This window comes from Phyllostomus hastatus, unplaced genomic scaffold, assembly GCF_019186645.2.
Source record: "Phyllostomus hastatus isolate PE091 unplaced genomic scaffold, TTU_PhHast_1.1 phas_scaffold_501, whole genome shotgun sequence".
Taxonomy (NCBI): domain Eukaryota; kingdom Metazoa; phylum Chordata; class Mammalia; order Chiroptera; family Phyllostomidae; genus Phyllostomus; species Phyllostomus hastatus.
Genome location: NW_025334033.1, coordinates 55,941,226 through 55,955,427, shown reverse-complemented (window position 1 = coordinate 55,955,427; position 14,202 = coordinate 55,941,226). Strand labels below are relative to the sequence as shown.

The window sequence follows — 14,202 nt, the reverse complement described above, 5'->3', positions numbered from 1 at the left end:
AAAATAACATGTTTGTGTTCTAAAAAGTTTGTGATCTAGTTGTTTTGCAGTAGGAGGACTGTACAAATTAACTAGTTTATCATACTGTGGGAAGCATACTGGATAAAAGCTATTTTTCCTTTGCTAGATATTAGGTGGAAACACACACAGGCATGGTGGAACCTGCCCACAAGTTCTTAGACAGAAAGCATGCCCAGGCCTGGAGAGAGGGGACCACAAAGACCCCACAGAAAAGTACAGCAAAGACAGACACCCATGTCAATGGCTATCTCTTTGCCGACATTCCGTTTTAGGCATTATTTCTTTGGGCAAAAGTTGGATATGGCTTCTCAGCTCTTTCTGAGTAAATCAAATATAAACTGATTCCTTTCCTGAAAATATATCAGAAAAAAAACTAAAAGAAAAACTTACTTTCAGAACAGCTTTGGACTTAATTAGAGATACTCCTTTACTTCCTGCACTTAGTCGATGAAACACACACACACAGTCCTACAAGATACCCGGAGATGTGTGTGTGTCAGTGTTTATCTGCTATGTGCAGGAAGTAAAGGGGTATTTTTATTAAGTTCAGAAAACTTAATTAGTGAAAATCTCTTCCATACCCAATGCTATCATTTTAATGAGGGTAAAAGCTTTGGGATTTAGAATGGGAGTCCCTATAAGTGTGTCCACTAAAGCTGGCTCTTGCCAAGATCCTTAACGTCATCCCCAAGCTTTGGTCATACTAACTGGGCAGTTAAGGAATGCTCTGGCAGAAACTGTCTCTAAGAAGAAGCCTGACCCATTGGAAGGGCCTTCTTGGGGTGGGACTGTGGGGGAGCATAGTGGTTTCCATGGCTATCCTTGACTTACACAGCATCCAGCTTTGTCCCATTGAAAGCATGTCCTTGGATTGAAGTTAAGCCATTGTTGTATAGTTTCCTACAAACAGAAAGGAGAAATCAGTGACCCATGAGAGGTGGTGCTGGCCCATTTCAGAGGTTGGGCTTCCATTCTTCAGTGCCAGAAATGTGCCTGAAGGTTCTCAGGCCCCACATCTGAGCCCACAAGAAAACTACAATACGTCTTGCTTGGGACATAGAATCTTACTTCTCAGTTTGAATTTTCATTCTCTAGACTTAGCTTCTAGTAACTTCACACTGCTTTTCAGAAGCAGATTCACTTGGAGGAACGATGATTTGTCACCATTAAGGACTTTAAAAAAATATTCCACATACACTCAAAAAACAGTGGTTTTAGTTAATAGTTAACCCAAGATCAATAATGGAGGAATAACTGCAGTTCCTTAAGGCCAACACTTTTTTCTTTTCTAAAAACATTTTATTGTTCATGCTATTACAGTTGCCTCAGTTTTCTCCCCTTTGCCCGCTTCCTTCCAGCCCTGCCCTAGGCAATTCCCACACCATGGTCCTTGTCCAAGATCAACACTTTTAAAGACATTATTCATCTGAATGCATAGGTGTTATAGCTTTCTGTTTAAAATGCTATTTTGAATTTGTATTTTATCTATATTTTTATCTCAGGACTCATCACAGATTAAATGATTAATTGTGTGGGCTGAACCAAGTTGAACTTGAAAGACAAATATAAGATAGGAGATAGAATTTAAGAAAGTAGATAGGTCATTGTGGAAATTTTAATGTTTTAATTTGTTGCTATGTTTCTTCAACTAATTAATTTATACAATGATTCCAGGGCTGGACGGAGGTGTTATCACCTCTCTTTCCTACTGAAAGTACTGCGATGTGGAGGTGACTTGCCCAAAAGACACTGCCTCAGAGCTATCAGGAATCAGGATTTTTGATCTCAAAAGCCATTCTTCCAAGTCAGCAGAAACACACACCCTTCAGGCAGGAGAAGGAGCCCCAGCCGTGGGAAGTCTGGTGTGTGAGAGGGTGCATGGGGGTTATTGGGAAACACTGTTGTGCAATAAGAGAAGGCAGCTGTGGCCACAGTCAGGCACTGCGAAGGGCAGCTGCGGGGGAACTTTGAACACCAGTGTAGTCCCACCTGTACACTCTGGTAATGCAGGAAGTACAAAAAGAGATTCCAAAGTTACAATTACACCTGGCTCTGCACTTCATAGTAGGTGATCCTGAGAATTTCTCAACCTCTATTATCCTCACTTTCCTTATCTGTAAAAATATAATAATACCCAATCAAAAGGTTGCTGGGACAATGAAATAGCTATATGTTCAATGCCATGAGAAACTCTTACCCATATTTTTTGGATTATAAGATGCAGCCCCCCCCCCCCCCACCAAATTTGGGAGGGAAAGGAGGGGTGCATCTTGTAGTCCAAATGTAGCTGTAGCTTACCTGGCTTGCTGGGGTGGGGGGAGTGGCAGCCTATGTTATTTATGTTTAAATATTTTACCACATTTTTTGCTTCAAAGTTTCTCCCCCTATTTCCCTCCTCTAAAACCCAGGTGTGTCTTATGGTCCTGTGCGTCTTACAGTCCGAAAAATTTGGTAGATGGCCATGAAAAGTTGGATTTATTCTATGTGTTGAACTAAGAGGTAATCTTTCCTTGTTTTAAATAATTACACAATGAGTCTAATTGCAGCTACCAAGGTATCCTAGGCGAAGACTTCAATGCCCAGGGACACTGGGCACAGAGGCTGAGAAAGCACTGATATTTACTTGTGTGTGTGTGCGAACCCTAGTTCTTTTATGAAGATGTGAGAATGACACATTTGATATTTCAATTTACCCGAACTTTGTTGAGAGTCCTAGATGATAAAAATGTTCTTTGTTGGAATTACATTTCAGAGATTAAAAGAAAGTATCATACAAGTAGGTCTTGAAAAGAGAAAACAGTGCAAGAAGAAAAATAATAAGGAAAGGTAAAGGATAGCAAACTTTCATTGAAACCCTATTCTACCAGGAATCTGGGCACAGACTCTGCCGTGGGACACGTATCCTCTCATGTTTACAGTTGTTTGAGCGTGAGCTTCAAAGAAGGGAGGACTCTTGCAGGAATGTAGAAATAATCATCTGAAAAGATAGTGGACAGCCCATGCTATCCCCACCTCTAGGTTTCAGGAAATCCTCATTTCCATGTTTCTCAAATACCTGCTGGTCCCCAAACTAGCTGTGGGACAGTGAGCTGCTTTCACTTGAGAGAGCTGCTTGGGATATGGGGTCCTTAGGGGAAAACATGCCCAAAGGGGAAGGTAACATTCTGTAAAGAGACTGAACGGCCCTTAGGTATGATGAGTGGTAAATGGTACAATGGAAAGTTTTACAGAGGAAGTAAAAGACTCTGAGGTCTGGGGGTGAGCAGGCTAAGACCCCAGGTCCTTGCTGTGCAGCCAAATGAACTGGCAGCAGAGAAGGAGTCTCTCTTCAAGGGAACCCTCCTGTTTCAAGGAGAAAGATAAGTGTGGATGGAGCCCAGAAGTTGAGACAGTGTCATGGGGCCTAGGTTGATAGACTTAGAATAGCTTGGAGACAGCCTCTTAGAAGAGTTGTGTGGAAGGTTGAAGCAGTTGTGCTGAGGAATAATTCAGTGAGGTCTGTATATGATAAAGAATCCCTGAACTGCAGTGTGACCGGAGAGAGGGAGCCGGGTGACAATCCAGGCAGAACACCCACCATGCCTGCACTTGGGCATGATACTAAAACTGGAGAGGAAGGACCCTTTGCACAAGGTCCCAACCCTACTTTGTGGCTCATTCAGTAAAAGAGGGGAATTCTTTACCAGGCTAGAGCGTAAACTTATTTTTAATACCTCTGTTTGATCTTCTTATCAGAACATTTTGTGAATTTCCCTGATAAAGCATCTCTTTTTGAACATCGACAGAGTAGAAACCATTCAAACTAAAAATGATGTTGAGCAGCACTGTATTTTCTATTCAATATCCCTTTATAAGAGCTTAATAATAGTTGGTGGTGACCGAGGTAAAGTGTGAATGCAGAGAGTAAGAAAACCCCTCAGGGACACCATTTCCTAACTCACTGACCTTGGGAAAGTCACTTAAATTAGCTTTAGCCATGGGTTCTCCCCTTGCACAGGGAATGTACTAGAACATGGAACATTACAAGACCTGCAGGCCAAATCTAGCCCACTGCCTGTTCTTTAAAGAAAACTTTATGGAATGTAGCTATGCTCATTGGTTTTTAAATTGTTCATGGCTGTGTTTGCCCTAAAATGGTAGTTTAGCCATTACAACGAAGGCCATGTGGTCTGTAAAACCTAAGTGGCCTTTTACAGATAAAGCGTGCTGGCTGTTTCTACAAGGACATCCTCTTGTCTTATTACTGAAGCCATTTTGTCATCTTTGGAGTACCATACCATAAGGCAATGCTCTTGTTTAATTATGTAAAACCCTTGGTAGACCACAGAGCACTCACTGTGAGGGGGTGTGGGTCTTAGATGGCCTGTGAAAGTAGGATATCAAAATTTAGTTGTTAGCACTTGTAGAATGAAAAATTATAACAATACTCACAGTGTCAAGGTTTCATTGCACAGTCCCTGAAAAGCATTTGCAGGGATCGAAGTCATGTATGGGTTGTCTGTAATTTCCCTGCAAGAGAAAGATAAAAACATTTGGTGAAAACAGTAATTTATTTTATTTTTATTTCTTGAAGTTGGACCCTTGCTGCACATATGCACTTAAGTATAAATAACCTGACACAATTTAGTTTAACCTTCCTTCTTTTTACATTTCATTGACTTTGCTGCTGGTGGCTCAGAGGTCGAGTGAGGTGATAAGAGCCATCCTAGACAGATACGCATGCAGGACCCCAAATGTCCAGTAAGTGAGTGAGCTTTGGATTTGGCTGGAGTTCCTGACTCAGTTTTTATCTGCAAGGGGAGCATGTGGGTCTTAGAGACTTCTTGTGAATCTGACAAATATGTTGTCCATATCATCTAGAGTTTTCTAAGTATATGGCACTTCTAAAAAGAGTTGGTAGAATGAGATCAATGGGTTTCATTTCATGAGTAAGTATTCTCCACTTGGAAAACACTGCTAGGAGGGTGTTCCCAGAGAACATTTCTATGCCACTCTAGTTGCTGGGAGACTGTCTGTGTTTTGAACTGAGCTCTTCTGCAGCAAAGAAGCATGGTCAATTTTTTCCTAGCAAAATCCCAACAGTTTGGATCCTATCACTCCACATTCTGCTGACTCTGTAGGTCAAACTCAACCTGTAACTCTCTTTGTATACATCCTTTCACATTTTTTAATATCCACTTAATTTTTTAAAGTATATTTTATTGATTATGCTATTACAGTTGTCCCATTTTTTCTCCCCTTTATCCCCCTCCTCAGTGCATCCCCCCACCCTCCTGAATTCCCCCATCCCTTAGTTCACGTCCATGGGTTGTACATACAAATTCTTTGGCTTTTCTATTTCCTGTACTATTCTTAACCTACCCCCTGTCTATTTTGTGCCTACCATTTATGCTTCTTATTCCCGGTACCTTTCCCCCCTTCTCCCCCTCCACCTCCTCACTGATAACCGTCTATGTGATCTCTACTTCTGTGATTCTGTTCCTGTTCTAGTTGTTTGCTTAGTTTTTGTTTTTGTTTTTTAGGTTCAGTTGTTGATAGCTGTGAGTTTGTTGTTATTTTACTGTTTATAGTTTTTTATCTTCTTTTCCTTAGATAAGTCCCTTTAACATTTCATATAATAAGGGCTTGGTGATGATGAACTCCTTTAACTTGACCTTATCTGGGAAGAACTTTATCTGCCCTTCCATTCTAAATGATAGCTTTGCTGGATAGAGTAATCTTGGATGTAGGTCCTTGCCTCTCATGACTTTGAATACTTCTTTCCAACCCCTTCTTGCTTGTAAGATGTCTTTTGAGAAATCGGCTGATAGTTTTATGGGAAGTCCTTTGTAGGTAACTGTCTCCTTTTCTCTTGCTGATTTTAAGATCCTCTCCTTATCTTTAATATTGGGTAATGTAATAATGATGTGTCTTGGTGTGTTGATTCTTGGATCCAACTTCTTTGGGACTCTCTGAGCATCCTGGACTTGCATGTCTATTTCCTTCACCAGATTAGGGAAGTTTTCCTGGATTATTTGTTCAAATATGTTTTCAATTTCTTGCTCTTCCTCTTCTTCTTCTGGCACTCCTATGAGTCAGATGTTGGAACATTTAAAGTTATCCCAGAGGTTCCCCAGCCTCTCCTTATTTTTTTAAGTTCTTATTTTTTTATTCTGTTCCAATTTGGATGAAACTATTTCTTCCATTTTTCCAAAATCGTTGATTTGAGTCCTGGTTTCCTTCCCTTCACTGTTTGTTCCCTGTATTTTCCTTTATTTCTTTTTGCATAGCCTTCATTTCTTCTTTCATTTTGTGACTGAACTCAATAGTTTCTGTGAGCATCCTGATTGCCAGTGTTTTGAACTCTGCATCTGATAGGTTGGCTATCTCCTTGTCACTTGGTTACTTTTCTGGAGTTTTGGTCTGTTCTTTCATTTGGGCCATGTTTCTTTGTCTTGGTACATCCACTTAATTTTTTATAAGTTCTCAGGAGGGGATGGTAATGTGCTCTAGTCCCTAGAAGGGTGTGCAGAAGCACCAGCGGTTGTGGAGGCTTGTCCAGTCAGTGATCGCTGCTCCATCCTTTCACTTCTGTACATCTAGGTAGGACACATTACTATGTCACAGGTTTTGGTAAAGAGCACATAGCCGATCAGAAGCCATAGGAAGTAGATTGAGCACCTCTAGGGACTGCTCCTTGGGACTCTGCTCAAGCAAAATCACTTAGGTCTTCTATTCCTCAGTTTCCTCATTTGTAGAATGGAAAAATTATAACTTTTTTATGACTTAAGAAGGTGATTCAGAGGAGCAACCTTGATAATGCATTGGAAAGTGTTCAAAAATTATTTAAAAGCTAGGTGAAAGTTAAAGTATAATCATTGCCAAAATTTTCTTCTATTTAATAATTTCTACCAGTAAACAAACATGCCATAATTTCTACGATGGAAAAAATACAACCAACCTTTTCTCCTGACACAATATTCACCAACTACTGAGACATTTTTTGCTCTCTTATAGCTGTAAAACTTCTCAAGAGTTTGTCATGATCACTCTCTGTGATTCTCCTTCTAGCCCACTCTAACCAGACTTCACCAACAGCACTCCCCTGAGGCTGTCCTTGTTATGATCACCAATGTCCCACATTACTAAACCCAGTGGCCATGCCTCAGCCATTATGGCATTTGTCACAGCTGATCACTGCTTCCTTCTTGAACAATTGCTCCACTTGGCTTTGATCAGCACCAATGGCTGCACTCTATTCCTTGTCAGTGACAAATAAAATATTGCCAAACATTGCACAGGTGCATACTTACAGTATAAAGAACACATCAGTGGAATAGACTTTGGTCAGGTCAGGGAATATTTTAAGCCCAGTGTTGAAAATGCCACTAAAGTAATAAAAAAGAAAAAAATAGAAGTCAGCTAAGAAAATTAACATATAGGAAGTAGAATAATGTAATACCTGAAAGCATGGGTTTTGAAGCTCAACTGAAAGCAAATCCTAACTGCTGCACTAAATACCTGAGTGACACGGGCAAGTTCTAACCCTTGGGTGAGACAATATTCCCTCAAGGTACAATAATCTAATCCAGTCCACCAGTGTCAGAACATCTTTTTTGTTTAGAAGAATCTGGGGATTTTTTGAACCAAGAAAGAGCCTAAGGAAAAGCATTCAGATTTCTGTGTGTGTGTGTGTGTGTGTGTGATGTTCATGTTTTAATTGGAAGACATTGTGGGTGTCCAGGTGTGTGTCTTGTGAGTATGTAATATGGGTGTGGGGCAGGTAGACAATGTAACTAGTCAACTCCAAGCCAAACTTCCTCTTTCAAACTCTACTTTGTGCTGTGCTCATTGTTTTGCAGGGACTGTTTCCCTCTGGCAGTCACTGGGAGTACCATGCAGCAGCCCCATTTAAAAACTGTGTCCAGCCAAGGAAAGAAAGCAAAGACATATTCCCTTTCCAAAGTTTGTGTCATCAGGACAAAATGTCAAAAATAAAAGATTACATTAACAGCACAAACACAAAAACTCTCAGGTTCTGGATGCCTCCCAGATTGAGTCGGTAGCTACTAGAATGTAGGCAGTAGACAAAGATTTTTTTGAGAGGTTTGGCATGCCATGATGTAAGACCTAGATACTACCAGTGAAGCCTTAAACAAAAAATCTTCCAGCAGAGAAAACTCTAGTTCCACTGATATGCCTTCTAAGGCTACTTCTGACCTGACTCCTTCTAGAGGAGAGGACATAGGATTTGAAGAGGAAGCAGGAGCCAGAGGTCTCAGAAAGAGAAAATGGGACATTGTAGAGAACAAAGGAGGGACCTGAACAAACTAGTTCAAGTGCAATAGTGGTTCACGTGGGAGAGTAGGGGAAAGAGGCCCAAGATTCAGGTGGGGAACATATAGGAAAGGGCTGAAATGCCAGATTAGGGACTTGGATCAGGACCTCTCTACTCAAAGACCTGGACAAGTCCATCTTCATTTTGATATCTCCTCTAATGACCTGTACGCCCAATAATGTATGTAGTTTTCATTGTTCACTTACCATTATTTTCCTGTACGGGGGGAACTTTTCAGTTTCATATATAGTATCCTCCCCAACTAGATTGTAAGCTTCTTGAAGGCAAGGGCAGTATTTCACTATCGTATGTGTTTCCCATAGAGCCTTGCACAGAGCAGGGATCACTGTATCAGGGTTATTTATTGATTGAAACACGAAGTCCACACAGGAGTGATTGCCTTGTCCCATAAGTTGTTGTCACTCCCCAGATACCCCTTCAGCCATATAACCCATTAATACCCTTTTCTAGCCTTCCAGTATCTCCTGATCCTACTTCTTCAATAATGAACTATTCTTAGTTCCTCCCCCTACTCCCAAATACCACCTTTGTGTCTTTTTTAAAAAGCCCTCACCTGAGGATATGTTTTTATTGATTTTAGAGAGAGGGGAAGGGACACATACACACACACAGAAAAACACATTGATGTGGGAGAGAAACATTAGTCAGTTACCTCCTGTACATGCCCCAACCAGGGATAAAACTTGCAACATTTTGGTGTATGGGAAGATGCCCCAGCCAACTGAACCACCTGGCCAGGGCTACCTTTGTGTCTTTATCATGCTTTTCCACTCATCTGTATTTCTCGTTTACCTCAACCCTCTTCTTTTCCTGGATAACATCTATTCATCCTTAAAGACATTTCATAAAATATACATGGCTATATACTTTCATGTAAAATCCCTAGATGGAAATGAACTGTGTCAATAGTGATTATTTCTGGGCATTGGGATTAAGGTTGATTAGTAGTTTTCCCTCTTAATGTTTTTGTGTTCTTACCTTTTACAAAGCATGTGAGCAGGAAAGTGGGAAGGTGAGAGGGGCTCTTCCAGCTGGAGTCTAGAGGACCTAAGGCCACACATGTACGCCCACCGAACACATTACTGTTGAGCACCTACTCTGAGCTAGTCAGGAAAGATGTAACAGAGAACACCAATGTGGTTCCTGTTCTCATGGAATTATAGTTAAGGTGTTACCAAAGCTAAGGAGTAAGTGCCATCCCTTCCGTTTTTGTCCCCACAGCCTACAAGAGATTGAATTTTACCCCTTGTGGCTTTTTTTATTTTTGCTATGTAGCAGCTACCCTCCTATATTTGCAAAATGTTTTTCTAATCAATTGACCACTGGGCACTCAGAGTTCTTCATTTTGTTTTGTTCTGTTATACTCTATTTAAACACACACACACACACACACACACACACACACACACACACAGTTTGCATTTTCTCCATGTCTCTTCGAGCAGGTTTCTGGTCCCAGCACTACATACTTACTTTTGAATAGGTTTTTTTTTAAGATTTTATTTATATTTAGAGAGAGCAGAAGGGAGGGGGAGAGAGGGAGAGAAACATCGATGTGTACGAGAAACAACAATCAGTTGCCTCCAGCACACCTGTAACTGGGAGCCTTGTCTGCAAGCCAGGCATATGCCCTGACCGGGAATGGAACCCATGACCTTTCGGTTTGCAGGATGATGCCAAACCTATTGAGCCACACTGGCCAGGGCTGAATAGGTTTTATAAAATGTGGACCATTTCACCTGATACCTTGCCTGATGGGAAAGAGTGGGGAGTAAGCCACAGGACGTGGTTTGCCCCAGGCCTTACTCCACTAAAAAACGATCCTGTTGCATATCATGCTAGGGAGATTCTTGGTAGACAATAACATTATAATTCTCTGGAAAAAAAGTTAAAAATGGCATTAGAGTGGCGTTACTACTTACAGGAACTTCAGAAGAGGCAGCTCTTTTAGGGCACCAGGGTCTATGAAAGTTAAGCTTCTGGTATTCCGAATCTCTCTATAAAAGTCACAGAGAGCACATTCACCATAATACATCCATTTCTGTTCTTACCAAAGATAAAACAACATAAATCAGGTTTAACAGGAGAAGAATACACATGGACGTGACACCCCACGGACTCTTCCTGCCGGGGGTCAGTCCCAACGCAGTGCTCAGGCCCGCTCCCAGGGACGCAGCAGCTGCTCAGACCTCTCACGTCATCAGCTTCACTTCGGTCCTTTTGCCTTCATGGGCAACCTTTCTTTTAATCTTAGTCCCAGAGCCTTGTCTTACTTCGAGGTATAAATACAAAAGAAACACCTCTTCAGCGGTTTGTGCAGGACAGAAACCTTCAGTGCTAACAGGAGCAAGTATCCTGGCCCTGGCTGGGTGCTTGAGTGCTTTTGATGGGTGGCAGCAAGGTGATGAGGGCAGTGAGGTCCCTCTGTTAATTGCTATTTCAGAGGTAGTGGGTGTAGTGAGTCTCAACAGTTCCCTTGGGTTTGTTTTTCTACATCAGTAATTTAAGACTCTTCAGCACATGTGGTATGATATCGCATGTGTCTATAATTTACATGGTTGGTTTGCGTGCATGCTCATCAAAATGCAGTTAGCATTAGTGAAATTAGTGATTGTTAGAAATAGGCTTTCACTGCTTGAATTAAATGTAGTGAACATACGTAGATTGGTTAGAAGAGTTTCAAGGTGCTCCCCGTGCTTACAGGAGAGCACAGAGGAGCCCAGGAAGACCCATGGCCTCTCCTCTTTGGGATGGACCCAAGGCTTGATGTCTGAAGGGACCTGCATTCAGTTGCTGATAGTGACAACGACAAGACTTAGAACACTGAAGGAGAATTTCTACAAATTCATGCATGGCAGGTATACAATTAAATGATTTTTGGTAAATTTAATTTTTTTTAAAAAGGATTTTATTTATTTATATTTAGAGAGAGGAGAGGGAAGGAGAAAGGGAGGGAGAGAAATATCGACTGGTTCCCTCTTGCATGCCCTCAGCTGGGGACTGGGCTCACAACCCAGGCATGTACCTGGACTAGGAATCAAGCCCGTGATCTTTTGGTTTGCAGGCCAATGCTTACTCCACTGAGCCCACCAGCCCGGGCAGATTTTTGGTACATTTATAGAATTGTGCAACCATTACCACAATCCAGTTTTAGAACCTTTCTATCAATGACAAATGCAACCATATGCTCATTTGTAGTTAATTCCCACCCCCTTCGCCATGCTTAAGAGCCACTGATCTGCTTTCTATCTCTATAAATTTGCCTTATCTGGGCATTTCATATAAATGGAATCACAGATATGTAGTCTTCTATGTCTGGCTTCTTTCCTTTAACATAATGCCTGTGAGGTTCATCCGTGTGGCATGTATCAGTGGTTTGCTCCTTTTTATTGCTGAATAGTCAGATGGGCCTGAGATTGAATCTTGGCTCTGCCACTCTGGCTACATGACTTGGGGCAAATTCCTTGACCATCTGAGCCATAGTTTCCTCATACGTAAATAGGGACAACAGCTCCTGTTTCATCACAGGACTCTTGTGAGGATCGAATGTCTATAAGGAGTTCGATGCATGACCTAGCACACAGTGAGGGCTCTGTAAACAATCAGTGTGTTATGTTATTCTCCTAAGTGGAATGAAAGCTAGAGCAGACACCAAGAACTTGGGTTGGGCTGCAATGTTCGTACCAAATGTAAAAGCAAAACAACAACAACAAAATACTAGGTTTGGTATTTGACTGAGGATGTTGAGTATGAAACTGACCTTGGAAAAGAGAGGGTGGAATGAACTCTGAGAACAGAAACCATCTACCTCAGTTTACTGTCTGTGTTAACATAACCTTACTGGCCCATTGTTTTCATTGCCATAACTTTTTCCCAGATAAATAACTTTATTGTTCATTATGGGTACTTCTTAAAAGACCTATGAAGCTTCAACAGAACATCAATAGTTTATATCCCAGAACTCTGAGAACCCTCAGGTCAACCTTTGTCTTGTTTCTACGAATCCTATCATATCATGATCTTTACCCAACCAAGGCCCTGCATTGAAAGCCCCACTTTAAACTACATTTAAGTTTTTCTGCTGTTTTGACACTAAAAACCTCTCCCCTGAGAGTCCCTCTGTCCTGGGTAAACTGGGGCGGGTGGCCACCTGCTGCACATTCTCACACCTGTCCCACCCTGCCCTCGGAGGGTCTATCAGACTCTGCCAAGGCGGTGCACCGTCTCTGCAGGGTGAGCAGTAAACTCCCTGCCAGAGCTTTCCATTTGGGGAGGAGGGTTTGAGCCGCTGTCAGAGACCATCAAACATAAACCATTTAGGAGAGTTTAGGAAACTGTCTTGAGTGTGGTTTGTAGTCTAGAAAATTGTTCCAGAAGAGTCTGTGGTTTAATAAGCAGACTTCAGTGAGTGACCCCAGAGGATGTTACAACGAAATGAAGTGCAGCCAAATGAATCAGCTTCAGAGGTGATGAATGAAAGGGAGAGAGGCAGTACCGTTGGTTACAGCCGATTAAATGAGCTGCAACCTGGATGGCTGCTGTGAGAGAAGAAAGAGGTGGGAGAGGCTGCAGGAGAGGGGGTGGGGAAGACAGAGAGAGAAGAGGGATTTCTGGGGGAAGGGTAAGAGTTAAAGGAAAGATAAATAAGAGATACTACAAGAAAACACCAGGGAAAAGAAGCCGCTTTCCGAGATAAGAGGGCAATCAGCCCAAAACCCACCCACAAGGGACTAAAAAAAAACCTATGCTGAGAGAAAGGTAAACTCTGTATGCTGTCACTTATATGTGGGATCTAAAACAGCTGAACTCAAGAGAACTAGAGAGTGGAGTGGTTGTTAAGAGGCTGGGGATGGGGGATGGGGAAATATCGATCAAAGGGAACTGACTTCCAGTTACGAGATTAACAAATTCTACGCTCTAATGTGCAGCACGGTGACTATAGCGAATAATGCTGTACTATGTACTTGGAAGTTGCTAAGGGAGATCTTAAATGTTCTCACAAAAGAGAAATGGTAATTACGTGACAGGATGGAGGCGTTAGCTATTACTATAGCAGAAATCACTATGCTGTATGTAAGTGTATGAAATCAACACCTTGTAGGTTAAACTGACACAATGTTATATTGTTAATTGTAGCTCAATACAGCTAGAGAAAAACGATAAAATATGCTGAAGCTAGGAAGGGGCAGGAGTATGGACTGCCAGTAGTTAAGTAAATGGAGACAAGGTCAGAAGTGAATGTAGGGGCCAGAAGTTTTTCTAAGAAAGCAAGCAAGGCGGAGTAGAGGTAGGTACCACAGAACCTCTGATCGCAGGAGAAGGGTGAAAGAGGGTCCACATTTGAATGGGTTGTAAGCATGCCTGGGAAGTTGAATGTGAATCACAGTTTTCAGTTAAGCAATCAATCGTGGTCCAAGCTACAGGAGGGTGGTGAAGCTGCGGGGAGGTCGGGGTGTGGGGGGTGCGCACGGAGGGAAAGGAAACCTACGTGTAATTGAACACAGCGAGCTGGAATGGAGATGCCTTCCCTGGTAGGTGTGAACAAAAACCGAAGGTGGAGGGGCCACTGGGTCAGCAGCCAGGATCCCTGCGTGACTGCGGGGTCGGGGCAGGGGTGGGGACGAGAGCTGCCCTGCAGATCTTCTCCTTCACCCAGTATTGTCCCAGGAGCAAGACATAAACTTCGGTCACCTGAGGTCTGTCCCACGGTTTTATGTTTGTCCATTTCTTATAGTAATTAGCCCACTGAAACCAATACAATCAACACTGATACAATTCTTAACGTACAGAGTACACCGTTCACAAGTAGCTCTGGTAGATAGGTTTGGAGACCAGGAGCGTGT

The 14,202-nt window shown here is 42.1% G+C and overlaps 1 protein-coding gene across 1 annotated transcript in view; it reads right to left on the bottom strand.

The window, feature by feature from the left end:
* Positions 1-14,202, bottom strand: part of TSHR (thyroid stimulating hormone receptor) — an 86,680-nt gene that overhangs the window by 22,744 nt on the left and 49,734 nt on the right. The window contains exons 4-7 of the mRNA XM_045823102.1: positions 10,282-10,356; positions 7,314-7,388; positions 4,453-4,530; positions 853-921 (exon numbers count right to left, since the gene is read on the bottom strand). Of these exons, the coding sequence (XP_045679058.1) occupies positions 853-921; positions 4,453-4,530; positions 7,314-7,388; positions 10,282-10,356 (297 nt within the window). The remainder of the gene's footprint in view (positions 1-852; positions 922-4,452; positions 4,531-7,313; positions 7,389-10,281; positions 10,357-14,202) is intronic.